Source organism: Oncorhynchus clarkii, chromosome 21 (genome assembly GCF_045791955.1).
Source record: "Oncorhynchus clarkii lewisi isolate Uvic-CL-2024 chromosome 21, UVic_Ocla_1.0, whole genome shotgun sequence".
In the NCBI taxonomy this organism is placed as follows: domain Eukaryota; kingdom Metazoa; phylum Chordata; class Actinopteri; order Salmoniformes; family Salmonidae; genus Oncorhynchus; species Oncorhynchus clarkii.
In genome coordinates, this window is record NC_092167.1 from 49066455 (window position 1) to 49080724 (window position 14270).

The 14270-nt window shown below is 40.4% G+C and overlaps 1 protein-coding gene and 1 pseudogene across 1 annotated transcript; one reads left to right on the forward strand and one right to left on the reverse strand.

Moving 5' to 3' along the window:
* Positions 1–901: 901 nt before the first annotated feature.
* On the forward strand, positions 902–8944 carry LOC139379117 (claudin domain-containing protein 1-like). Its single transcript, XM_071121947.1, has 4 exons — positions 902–1778; positions 1917–2024; positions 2503–2640; positions 4975–8944. The coding sequence occupies exons 1-4, from the start codon at positions 1487–1489 to the stop codon at positions 5193–5195; spliced, it is 759 nt and encodes a 252-aa protein (XP_070978048.1). The 5' UTR covers positions 902–1486; the 3' UTR covers positions 5196–8944.
* LOC139379244 (N-acyl-aromatic-L-amino acid amidohydrolase (carboxylate-forming) A-like) lies at positions 8810–12343 on the reverse strand (annotated as a pseudogene).
* Between the last annotated feature and the right edge of the window lie 1927 nt (positions 12344–14270).

Sequence of the window (14270 nt, forward strand, 5' to 3'; positions counted from 1 at the left end):
CTAACCACTAGGCTACCCTGCTGCCCCTACACTCTAACCACTAGGCTACCCTGCTGCCCCTAATAATGGGTAAGTATTTGAATTTTCATTATAATAAGCCACATTTGTACAATTTTTCTTTTTTTTTCTTCTCACTTTGAAATACATTTTCTGTCAATCATATAGAAAAGGGTCCTTATGCATTATTTCAGTACAATACCTTTGAAACGATACATGGTTATTTCATAGAATATGGTTTACCAAGGAAGGTAGTGGTGCTATTATAACAATCAGTTGTGCTTTGCAACTGTTCTCTATTGAATTTACAAGGCATATTCCTAAAGTCACGAGTGACACGTCACACAGCCGCTAAAGGACCCGAAAGGCAACTAATTGCAGCAGTCAGTCCTAAAACTTAAACCCTCACTCTGCAAAATCAACACCAACCTGCATCAGTTCCTAGACAAAAACGTTTTTATTTATTTTGTCATATTTGAGTTGAGGTTAAAGGTAAAATTATTCAATTCAGTTCATATATATATTCAGTTCATATCTCATTTCCATATAGTTATGTGTATCGTAACCTATCTTCTCTATAGGAGTAGGATATTCTATTTTATTCAATAATTTAGATTATTAGACATTTTCAAGAAAATAATTGTAGGTCTAGGCCTAAAAATGTATGGTTTAAACTTGAATTTAAATCATTTACACAAAATGCAAACGGGGCGCATTGGGCGCCGATGACGTAAAACGTCGATTAAGGCAGACCCCCGCACCTCTCTGATGGAGCGGAGTTGGGTTAAATGCGGGGGTGGGTCGACTTTAGTCAACAGTCGGCTTCGTTAGCCTCACTACTCAGACACTGTCTCCGAGCTATGAGTAAAACTATAATACCCAGCATTCCACTGCCGCCTGCCGGAAAAGGAAAACGCATGGATGTATGTGTTTACAATCTTTCTTAACAAGCTTAAGTTCGCAGGTGCTGTTCCTCATGAAACAAGTGTAGGCGATACCGGCAAGAGAAAATAATGACACATTTATTATTTGCTACTGCTCATTTAGTATGATATAACAGTATGTGTTTGTTTTGTACTTGTACAACAGGCGGGGTAGCCAAATAATCTGTCGCATCGTCAGGCCACCCACCCACCATATGCAGCAGTGATTTTTAAGAAGTGGGACAAGCGAACAGATGGCGCATCTAGGCTGCGCGCGACAGGGACACCTACAGTGTTGAAACAGTGTTGGATATGAACAAGGCAGCTAGTAAAGGCGTATTTTATGTAGTCTACATCTATGCCATTTCTGAGTGGATTGGATAATATTACATCGCAGGATTTCCTCCTGAATCGTTGCTTGAGCCTGCCTACTCTACTTTGGCGCGGGTATTGGAAAACACGCAGTGACAGGGCCATCGCCACCGGTAGCTATAATCAGAGAGGAAGAAGCGAAGTGAAGCTTTTGCTATAATCTCCTATTTGACGCCTCTCTCAGTTGGTAAACAATGGTTGACAACCGTTATGCCACGGCTTTGGTTATCAGCTGTGTGCTCAGCGTGCTGGCTACGGTGTACCTGTCTGTAGCGGTTGGGACGCAGCACTGGTACCAGTACACTAGTCCCCCGGTGCGCGGCGAGGCCAACGTATCCGAACTGCGGTCGCTGCATGATGAATTCATGGACGGGGAATTCGATGAGAAGACCTACAGCGACACGCTCTTCCGTCTCAACGGGACCATAGGCCTCTGGTGGCGCTGCGTTCTGGTGCCATCTCATACCCACTGGTACAAGGAGTCGGGTATGTACAACCTAATCTCCTCCCATAAACTCAGTCAACACGGATTTCCTCAAAACAATTTGTTGATCCAATCCATGGTTTTATCAGGGCATGATTTATGCTTTTTTTTTTCTCTCTCAATTTCTTCTTCTGTTTCAGATCCAAAGATGGTGATGAAGTGTGTTAGCTTCACGTTAACACAGCAGTTTACCCCAAAGTACAAAGAGCCAGGGAACCACAACAGTGGAGAGGACATGCTGCGGACCTGTAAGCCTGTATTGATTTATTTTGCAAATTACAATGTATTGATCTGTTACCTCACCCAGCTTCTGTGATATGCTATGCTATGCTCAATGCCTTGTGCCTTAATTATGCTATGCTATGCATGCTCAATGCCTTGTGCCAGGGGTCACCAACTCCAGGCCTGGAAAACAATTGGGGTGTGCAAGCTTTTGTTCCAACACAATATGAACACAATTGATTCACCCGGTATCTCTCCAGAACCGGAGTTGGATCACCCTTTATCTCTCCAGAACCGGAGTTGGTTCACCCTGGTTTATGCCCACATTGTGTGATTTGCATTATGCAATGCATAACTAACTTATACCTGGCGTCTGTGATATTCAATAATAGACACAGTATGATTGTATGCACTTGGATGCTCATGCTTTTCTATCTGAATTGTGTGTGAGAGTTTTAACTGCTTGCCTATTGAGTTCTAACTTGGATCCCTATCTGTGTACAGACCTGTGGAGGTGCCAGTTCCTACTGCCATTAATCTCCTTAGGTCTGGTGGTGCTGGCAGGCTTGATAGGGTTCTGTGCCTGCCTCTGCCACAGTCTCACCCCCACCCTGGGCGTAGGAATGCTCCACCTACTGGCTGGTGAGAGATTTATTAAACATTGTGTTGTTCTTATCATTCTCTTCTTAAGCAATAAGGCCCATGTGGGTGTGGTATATGGCCAATATACCACGGCTAAGGGCTGTTCTTAGATACGATGCAACGCGGAGCCTTTGCCGTGGTATATTGGCCGTATACCGCAAACCCAGAGGTGCGTTATTGCTATTATAAAGTGATTACCAATGTAATTAGAGCAGTACAAATAAATGTTTTGTCATACCTGTGGTATACGGTCTGATATACCACAGCTGTCAGCCAATCAGCATTCAGGGCTTGGACCACCCAGTTTATAATAAGTTGTACTCTTCTTCATTGTTTCCAGAAGGGCATTTCAGTGCTAGGCACCATGGCTATTGACCACAACTTTGCTCTACTATAGTGGAATAGTGAATTCTATAGCTGTCGCATACACTAGTCCAGCTTTTCCCAAACTCGGTCCTGGGGACCACATCGTTGTGCACGTTTTGGTTTTTGCCTTTGCACTACACAGATGATTCATATAACTGACTGTTCATCGTCTATTTCTAACAGAAATTTGTTTCCTGTGGCACTAATTCCAAAATGTTTTGGGACACTGTAAAGTCCATGGAGAATGAGAGCACCTCCTCCCAGCTGCCCACTGCACTGAGGACAGGAAACACTGTCACCACTGATAAATCTACGATTATCAATAATTTCAATAAGCATTTTTCTACGGCTGGCCATGCTTTCCACCTGACTACACCTAACCCAGCCAACATCTCAGTACTCCCTGCAGTAACTTGCCCAATCCTTTTTTGCAACAAATCCTCCTTCACTCATGCTGCCAAACTTACCCTAGTAAAACTGACTATCCTACCAATCCTTGACTTCAGCGATGTCATTTACAAAATAGAAAACTCTACTAAGCAAACTGGATGTAGTCTATCACAGTGCCATCCGTTTTGTCACCAAAGCCCCATATACAGTGCCTTGCGAAAGTATTCGGCCCCCATCATTGATTGATGGGAAGATGGATGGAGCCAAATACAGGACCATTCTGGAAAAAAACCTGATGGAGTCTGCAAAAGACCTGAGACTGGGACGGAGATTTGTCTTCCAACAAGACAATGATCCAAAACATAAAGCAAAATCTACAATGGAATGGTTCAAAAATAAACATATCCAGGTGTTAGAATGGCCAAGTCAAAGTCCAGACCTGAATCCAATCGAGAATCTGTGGAAAGAACTGAAAACTGCTGTTCACAAATGCTCTCCATCCAACCTCACTGAGCTCGAGCTGTTTTGCAAGGAGGAATGGGAAAAAATGTCAGTCTCTCGATGTGCAAAACTAATAGAGACATACCCCAAGCGACTTACAGCTGTAATCGCAGCAAAAAGTGGCGCTACAAAGTATTAACTTAAGGGGGCTGAATAATTTTGCACGCCCAATTTTTCAGTTTTTGATTTGTTAAAAAAGTTTGAAATATCCAATAAATGTCGTTCCACTTCATGATTGTGTCCCACTTGTTGTTGATTCTTCACAAAAAAATACAGTTTTATTTCTTAATGTTTGAAGCCTGAAATGTGGCAAAAGGTCGCAAAGTTCAAGGGGGCCGAATACTTTCGCAAGGCACTGTACAACACCCACCCGTAGCATGGGCTCCAGCAGGTATATTTCACTGGTCAGCCCCAAAGCCAGCACTTCTTTTGGCCGCCTTTCCTTCCAGTTCTCTGCTGCCAATGACTGGAACTAATTGCAAAAATCACTGAAGCTGGAGTCTTATATCTCCCTCTCTAACTTTAAGCATCAGCTGTCTGAGCAGCTTACCGATCACTGAACCTGTACACAGCCAATCTGTAAATAGCCCACCCGACTACCTCATCCCCATATTGTTATTTACCCTCTTGCTATTTTGCACCCCAGTATCTCTACTTGCACATCATCATCTGCACATCCATCACTCCAGTGTTAATGCTAAGTTGTAATTATTTCACCTCTATGGCCTACCTCCCTACTCTTCTAAATTTTCCAACACTGTACATATATTTTTCTGTAGTGTTATTGACTGTACGTTTGTTTATGTGTAACTCTGTGTTGTTTTTGTGCTGCTTTGCTTTATCTTGGCCAGGTCGCAGTTGTAAATGAGAACTTGTTCTCAACTAGCCTACCTGGTTAAATAAAAGTGGGGAAAAAACCAACATGCAGCTTTCCTTGAGATCATGTTTTAAGACTCACCATTGATACTGCAATAGTTGAAGGAAAAAGTCATCCTTGATTTCTTTTAGAAATATACAACAATTGCATATACCTGACCCCCACCCCTCCTCCCTCTCTTCCTCCTGCTCTCCCTGAAGGGCTGTGTACTCTAGCCACAGTGTGCTGTTACCTGGCAGGAATGGATCTCCTCCACAGGGTCTCTGTGCTGCCAGACAAGGTGGACGGCTCCCTGGGCTGGTCGCTCTACCTGGCCCTCATCTCATCCCCACTGCACATGATGGCTGCCGCTCTCCTGGTGTGGGCGGCACGCAGCCACAGTCAGAACTACTACCGCATGACTGCCTACAGGGTAGCATAGAGACCAGGCCTGCTGGTGCCTGACTATCTGTTTTTATATAGGCACATTTCCAAATCAAAACCATAATTCCAACCACATGATACTTGTTGATCTTGAAATAACTGAATAAGAATATAGAAAATGCTAATCTTTGCCCTCTGATAGGCTACTGGGATTTTCACCCTATTGCTTTTCACACAGTTGCTTATCCAATCATTTCAGATCTATTAAAGTGCCTAGTGTAAGGGTGAGGGAGTTGAAATTGGGAAACAGTGTGACCCAGAACAAAATGTACCATTGGTTAGACCAACAAGCATATAATTGTTTATAATAGACTTTCCAAACCGTAACCAGCCACAGTCAGAGATGCTTCCATTCGACTTTCATATGTACTAGCAAGAGATATTATTGGCCCATGTTTGGAAAACCAAACCGTTCTGAAAGAAATATGTTTATGGTGATTTTAGTCCAAACATTTGATTACAGTACCAGTCAAAAGTTTGGTCACACCGACTCATCCCAGGGTTTTCTTATTCTACATTGTAGAAAAATAATGAAAACATCAAAACTATCAAATAACACATATGGAATCATGTAGTAACCAAAAAAGTGTTAAAACAAATCAAAATATATTTTCAATTTTAGATTCTCAAAAGTAGCCACCCTTTGCCTTGATGACACCTTTGCACACTCTTGGCATTCTCTCAACCAGCTTCACCTGGAATGCTTTTTAAACAGTCTTGAAGGAGGTCCCGCATATGCTGAGCAGTTGTTGGCTGCTTTTCCTTCACTCTGCGGTCCAACTCATCCCAAACCATGTCAATTGGTTTGAGGTCAGGTGATTGTGGAGGCCAGGTCATCTGACGCAGCACTCCATCACGCTCCTTCTTGGTCAAATAGCCCTTCACAGCCTGGAGGTTGTGTTGGGTCATTGTCCTGTTGAAAAACTAATTATACTCCTACTAAGCTCAAACCAGATGGGATGGCGTATCGCTTCAAAATGCTGTGGTAGCCATGCTGGTTAAGTGTGCCTTGAATTCTATATCAATCACAGTGTCACCAGCAAAGCACCACCACACCTCCTCCTCCATGCTTCACGGTGGGAACCACACATGCGGAGATCATCCGATCACCTACTCTGCGTCTCACAAAGACATGGCGCTTGGAACCAAAAACATTTGGACTCATCAGACCAAAGGACAGATTTCCACCGGTCTAATGTCCATTGCTCGTGTTTCTTGGCCCAAGCAAGTCTCTTCTTATTATTGGTGTCCTTTAGTAGTGGTTTCTTTGCAGCAATTCAACCATGAAAGCTTGATCCACATGGTCTCCTCTGAACAGTTGATGTGTAGATGTATCTGTTACTTGAACTCTGTAAAGCATTTATTTAGGCTGCAATTTCTGAGGCTGGTAACTCTAATGAACTTATCCTCTGCAGCAGAGGTAACTCTGGGTCTTCCTTTCCTGTGGTGGTCCTCATGAGAGCCAGGTTCATCATAGTGCTTGATGGTTTTTGGTTTTCGGATTTACTGACCCTCATATCTTAAAGTAATGATGGACTGTCGTTTCTCTTTGCTTATTTGAGCCGTTCTTGCATAATATGGACTTGGTCTTTTACCACATAGGGCTGTCTTCTGTATACCACCCCTACCTTGTCACAACTGATTGCCTCAAACACATTAATAAGAACAGAAATTCCTCAAATAAACTTTTATGGCACACCTGTTAATTGAAATGCATCCCAGGTGACTACCTCATGATGCTGGTTGAGAGAACGCCAAGAGTGTACAAAGCTGTCATCAAGGCAAAGGGTAGCTGCTTTGAAGAATATCAAATATGTTTTCAACACTTTTCTGGTTACTACATGATTCCATATGTGTTATTTCATAGTTTTGATGTCTTCACTATTATTCTACAATGTAGAAAAATAGTAAAAAAATAAATAAAAACCCTTGAATGAGTAGGTGTGTCCAAACTTTTGACTGGTACTGTATTTCAAATTGTATTTCAACCTTAGAAGAACCTGGACATAGCCAGGACAAATGGAAAAATATAAGCTACAAATATTTCCTTTTGAGTGACAATCTATAGAAAGTTACATATTGTTTGTAGTGGTTGTGTTTGGATATTTTGTAAGTCATTTGTTGATTTTTTTTTAAGAGATTTGTTTTGTTTAGTCTTTTTATCAGGAGTATTATTTTGATTGATTTGTAAGATTCTGCAGAACTTCATAGGAATGTATTACCCCCACCTTACAGCTAGGTTAATAGTGGACAATGTCACTTTGTTACGAAGGTTCTGTTTTGTACACATGACGTTACATTCCGTTGTAGACTATTGCTCACTATTGACTAGATGTGGTTACTTTGATTTATGTTGCATTTTTACATAGTGTTACTTTTTTTTGTTATTTATGTTTTTTTGGGTTTTACTTAATTTATTCATTTTTACATCACCTACAAATGCCACTTCTAATGGCATAGGTTTGTATTTATAATCTCAAAGAAATGCGAAGATTAAACTGTGAACTGTTAATACTAATTTATTATGTCAAGAATGTATTTAATGTCGTATGAAAAAATGGTAATGATCCTTTTTCTTCGAATACTAGTTATTTTTGGATCCTATTTTTAAATGCTTTGCAACGAATGAATTATTCATAGGCCTGGGTATTTAATCTGTATTTGGTCTACAATGTTTTAATTAACTGTTTGCAAGTGTATATTAATGTCTGACAAATACCCTGATCAACCCTTGACCGTCAAGAAGAATAGAGTAGTTGTAAACATGTTCATTTAAATTGTGTGTCCATAAGGTCTGCATGTATTCATATACATGATATGACAGCAGTCAATGTTTCATGAAAACGTATGCGTTATGAAAGGTAAGATTTATGAAAGAATGTGGACTTAAAAGTAGCTGATGAGTCAAGCTTTTTTCAAAATGATGTCGATTCTTTCTTTCTTTTTTTTCAATATTTAAAACAAATGGTTCTAACCATATTTTCTGCCTGGCAAATGCAAATCAAACAAATGTTTTTTTTCTCCCATCTTCCCTGCCTCAAATGTAGTTCATATGGCAAATTACATGGTATGTATGTGCTTCAGTAAATCTATTGTGAATGTATTTTTTTTTATCTCCCAAGAGATATCCTGGAGTAGCGAGCAAGTGTGGAAAATGTTGAATTGTGAGCTGATGATGTCATACTAAGTTAGTGTGTGTGCTTGTGTATTGAAGCGTTTATCAGCAAATGCTGTCGTTTCAGTAAAGGATTTTATTTTTACACTTTGGAAGTTCATAACAGTTGAACAATGTGTCTCACTTGACCTTATTCCTGAGGTGTGTTTTGAATCTACTGTTCATATCAATAACTTGAAATTAGCTCCGATTTGTATTGTCCGTTTGGTTAGTCACTCTCCTCTCCATATTCCATTAGCTTCTGATAGCCTTCGTCCATCTCCTCTTCCTCCTCAATTTCTTCCTCTTTCTTCTGGCGCACTTTTTCCACTTTCCCTTATTCTATTTCACTCTCCAACCAGATGGACGGTATCCCCACACTTCTCTGTCTTGCCAGGGAGAGAGCTATGCCCTTCTCATAGTATGCACATTCATTAATGAAGAATGGATAGAGAGGCTCAGTACTTTCGTGTCTCTCCGGAGGAAACCTTGAACAAAAGGTCAAGTTAAACAATTTAAAGGCAAAACTACCAAATTATAATTATGTGTATGTGAACTTCTGACCCACTGGGAATGTGATGAAATAAATAAAAGCTGAAATAAATCTTTCTCTCTTACTATTATTCTGACATTTCAGGTTCTTAAAATAAAGTGGGGATCCTAACTGACCTAAAACAGGGAATATTTACTAGGATTAAATGTCAGGAATTGTGAAAAACTGGGTTTAAATGTATTTGGCTAAGGTGTATGTAAACTTCCGACTTCAACTGTAGCTCCAACAGTGCAGTAATACCTAACAATACAAGACGATACACACAAATCCCCCCCCCCTCCCCTTAAGAAATTAAGAAATACCAGAAGGAGCTATCACAACATTGACATACAGAGAGATGCCACCAGACCACTAAGGCTGTTTGACCACCCTGGCAGTAAAGAAGGCCACCTCCTTATTTACTCACCAAAGCCGTCCTTGCCTACAGACGAGAGAGAGAGAGAGAATACTCTTCCTTGAGGGTCGAAGTGAATGACCCTCACAGGGATGTAAGACATCTTTTTTTTCCCTCTGTGAAAAAAAAAACCAATGTGTCAATCCCAACAGTGGTAAGCCTGACAGAAATCACCTCAGCATTACAATGTGGGTGAGATCATAGGAATCTCAGATCTTATTTCTACTGTGATTGTGTGTATCAACAAAATATATCTGGTTCAAAGCACAATGAAGGCTACTATCCAAATTGTTGGAGACAGAGTTAATAAGGGCCAACCTCTTGTTCTACTCTACTGAGTTAAAATATCAAAGGTATCCCTCGTCACCTTTCCTTTATCCATATTGATAGTTTAGAATAGGATATAACTATCCCGTCTTTTCAATCAGCGCAGATCTACTCCAATGAGAAAATGCATTACAAACGATTTGTCTCCATCTCCTCTTTGAGTATCTGTTGAGGATCATTTGCTCTGATACCCTGCAGGTATCTGTAGACGTGAAGAAAGATCCAATCGCAGTCCGAGTAGGCGATGAGGCACAGGCCCATGTTAGCGGTAGTGTTGTGAAGGTCAAACACCAGGTCCATTGACTCTGGACTGCCTTTAGGACTTAGCAAGGAGTTTAGCTCCTGGGACCTCATAGGGGGTTTTGTCTGTCACAGGGCCACTAAGAGGGAGAGAAGCAGGATGAATCAGGGCCTAGCCTTTTGGGGCCCCAATGCACCTCACAGCAAAACATTATTTCCTACATAATTTCTTAAATTTCTACCCATTTTGAACCAGTGTTCATTGCTATGCTGGTTGCCTGGCTCTATTTTACCTCGTAGAGAACGAGGGAAGTTCTAGTTCTATTTCATCTCATAAACGTTCGATCAGTCCGCGCAAAATTATTACCTCAGAATTGCTCTCCAGGGACAGTGTTTTTGACGATAACAACCTGCTGACTACCTTCAGAGGATCGAAAAAAATGGAAAGTGAACACTCTTTCTTTGCCATATATTTGTCTTTATATAAGTAAATATTGTTAAATAGAAAGAAATCATTTTAACTGTTTTTAGATTGACGTTGCTACTGTACTTATTTAACTCAGCCTGCCTAGTCAGCTAGCCAGCTCGCTAGCCAGACAGAATTTTTTAGGTAACGGTAACTAGCTAACGTATATACTGTAACTGTTATTGTAGCTTTCTGTTTGTATCTTGCTTACACTTCAATGGCATCCCTCGAGGAGATTTTTTTTAAATCTTTCCATCCAGGCAAAGTACTATGAAGGCACTACTGATCTCGACAGGCGCAACATTCAGAGAAATTCACAATACAGGGTAATGTTAACTTTTATAATAAACTGAGTGGTTAGAGCCCTGAATGCTGACTCGCTGACAGCCGTGGTATATCAGACGGTATACCACGGGTATGACAAAACATTTATTTTTACTGCTCCAATTACGTTGATAACCAGTTTAATAATAGCAATAAAGCACCTCCTGGGTTTGTGGTATACGGCCCATATACCATTACTAAAGGCTGTGTCCAGGCACTCTGCGATGCGTTGTGCATAAGAACCTTTAACCGTGTTATATTGCTTTATTGCTTAATTAGAAAACTGGAAGGATTTAACTACGTATGTACAACAATTTTTTCAAAAAACATTTTCCATCTAGCTAGTTGGTAACCTACATTTTGCTAGCTATACATCTAGTTCAGTGGGGGCTACTGAGGGGAGGACGGCTCATAATAATGTCTGGAGTAAATGGAGTGGTATCAAACACGTGGTTTCCATGTTGATACCATTCCATTGACTCCATTCCAGCCATTATTATGAGCTGTCCTCCCCTCAGCAGCCTCCACTGGTGTAGTTACATGTCTATCATATTGAGGTATTGTTACAGGAATTATATTAGTATATTAGTTTTAATACCCAATTAAAATTAAACACGGTCAATTCCTAAGACTTTGTAAGACTCTTATTTGCATAAAATGGACAGAGACCAGTCTCAAAATCTATCAGCAGCGTTTATTCTCGAGAGTACTGCCCATGATACATTTTACCACAGGTTATAAACTGAAAATGACGTCATTAGTTTTCGTACTACCCCGTCTCATCTCCGCTCCAGTACAATGTCTGTATGGTTCTAAAGATTTATGACCAGAGCCAAGGTCTGCCTGTGTAGATAAGCATTCTAGCCAGTCATTTCTACCAAGGAACAGACAGTCATTGACAGTCATTGTTCTAATTCTTGATTATATTTACACACATTATACTCAGTACTAGGATTATAAAGAAAATTCATACATATACAGTAACATAATAGTATTCTGATTAGTCAGTCCTGATTGAAATGTATACATAATTAGTCATTATTGATAAAAATTCCCTTAACAGGTACAGTGCCTTGCGAAAGTATTCGGCCCCCTTGCACTTTGCGACCTTTTGCCACATTTCAGGCTTCAAACATAAAGATATAAAACTGTATTTTTTTGTGAAGAATCAACAACAAGTGGGACACAATCATGAAGTGGAACGACATTTATTGGATATTTCAAACTTTTTTAACAAATCAAAAACTGAAAAATTGTGCGTGCAAACAGAGATTCAGATCTGTCTCCATGTATCTCTGACATTGCTGAACGGTCACGGGTTGTACATCACGGTCACCACAGACACATGATCGTCCTCCTCAACTTTCGTCTTCCTCTTCGGCCGCTGTCTCACCAGGTACACTCCTGACAGCTCGTTTGCAAGGGTACCACCACACACTGCAACGCGGGACACAGTCAGCAACACCAACTCCCTTCCTTCCGTCTAAAGGATGGCAGAATTACATTATAACAAATTACTTAAAATATCATTTTAACAGCATCAACCACACTTAGAAATGTCACCTGTACTATCAGTATCCTGTTTCTTGATACTGTAGCTCACTAGCTTGGTGTTACAGTTACAGACTAGTGCAAATATATTCGGCTGCCTTGTACCCACACCTCACAGTGAATTCTAGTTCTGTCATTCCCGCCTGTTAGTTGTTCTCCAGTGGGAGGTATCAAAGACAAAAGCTTGGTGACGTAGCAGGTAAACAATACCAACAAACAGTATAGCGGCAGAAATCCATAAGAAATCATGGGTTCAAATTCTCACCTTGGCTTCCTTTCCTGTCCTGCGGCAAGGTGTTGGGCCAACTACTCTCACCGTGAATGTTTAACCTTTGAACTTTCCCTATAATTAAATCCCCAAACACTGAATGGTTTGAAATTAAGTGAATGTCTGGAAGGGCTGAATCTTGATTGAGATTTACAGATATTGAAACCTTACATAATACGTAAACCGGTGTGTAGATCCGTCCTTCACAAAGATACATTTAACTATTCTTTTTTTTAAAGGATTTCACACTTCTTACCCTTGCTGTTATTTTTCCCTTCCCTCTCTCCTTTGGTTCACCACTCCCACCCTCTCTCTGGCTGTCATGCAGTTTCACTGATTCAGCACTCATCCCTCCCTCTCTCACTCTCCCTATCAATGGTAATGTACAGACTGCGCCGGCCTGTATTATGTTGTGAAATAAATTCATTAAAAATCCTACTATGTGATTTACTGGATTTTTTTCCCTCATTTTGCTAAATACAACTGTAAAGCAACTCGTAAATAATTGATTCGTGTAGAGATAATGGCATATGATACAATGGTGAAGAAAATACAATCATTATATTTTTAGACAGTACAGTGGGGCAAAAAAGTATTTAGTCAGCCACCAATACTTATTTTCCACCATATTTTGCTAATAAATTCATAAAAAATCCAACAATGTGTTTTTCTGGATTTTTTTTCTCATTTTGTCTGTCATAGTTGAAGTGTACCTATGATGAAAATTACAGGCCTCTCTCATCTTTTTAAGTGGGAGAACTTGCACAATTGGTGGCTGACTAAATACTTTTTTGCCCCATTGTATATTCTCACCCATCTACACACAATACCCCATAATGACACAGTGAAAACATGTTATGTAATTTTTGGGGCAAATTTAGAGAAATTTGAATATAGAAATAACAAATTTAGATAAGCATTCTCACCCCTGAATCCATACATGTTAGAATCACCTTTGTCCAGCATTGAGTCTTTCTGGGTAAGTCTCTTAAAGCTTTGCACACCTGGATTGTACAATATTTGCACGTTATTCTTAAAAAAAATCTAGATTGACATTTTCAAGTCTTGCCATAGATTGTCAAGACGGTTTAAACAGTGAGGTACCATCACCAAATTGACATTCTGAAATCAACCCCAATGAGCGATGGAGAGGAACCAGAATCTGTCACGTTCTGACCATAGTTCTTGTGTGTTTTCCTTGTTTTAGTGTTGGTCAGGACGTGAGCTGGGTGGGCATTCTATGTTGTATGTCTAGTTTGTCTTTTTCTTTGTTTGGCCTGATATGGTTCTCAATCAGAGGCAGGTGTTAGTCATTGTCTCTGATTGGGAACCATATTTAGGTAGCCTGTTTTGTGTTGGGTTTTGTGGGTGGTTGTTTCCTGTCTTGTGTTCTCTGCACCAGATAGGACTGTTTTTTTTTTTTTTTTTTGCCACGTTTATTGTTTTGTAGTGTGTTCATGTTGAGTTGCTGTCATTAAATAACCATGGACACTTACGACGCTACGCTTTGGTCCTCTACTTCCCAGGAAGAAAGCCGTTGCAGAATCACTGCCTGGCCATCCCGATGTCATCGGGCCAGTCAATTTCGCATTCCTGCAGTATTTTTGAGCATGTCAAAATCATGATGGTAAATGCTGTGCATTTGCAATATGATTCAACAGTGAAAAACATCACCAAATGGACATGATGAAATCAACACAATGATCGATGGAGAGGAACCACTATCACTGCCCTGCCATCTCGAGTTCATCAGGCCAGTCAATTTTGCATTTCGGTGGTATTTTTGAGCATGACAA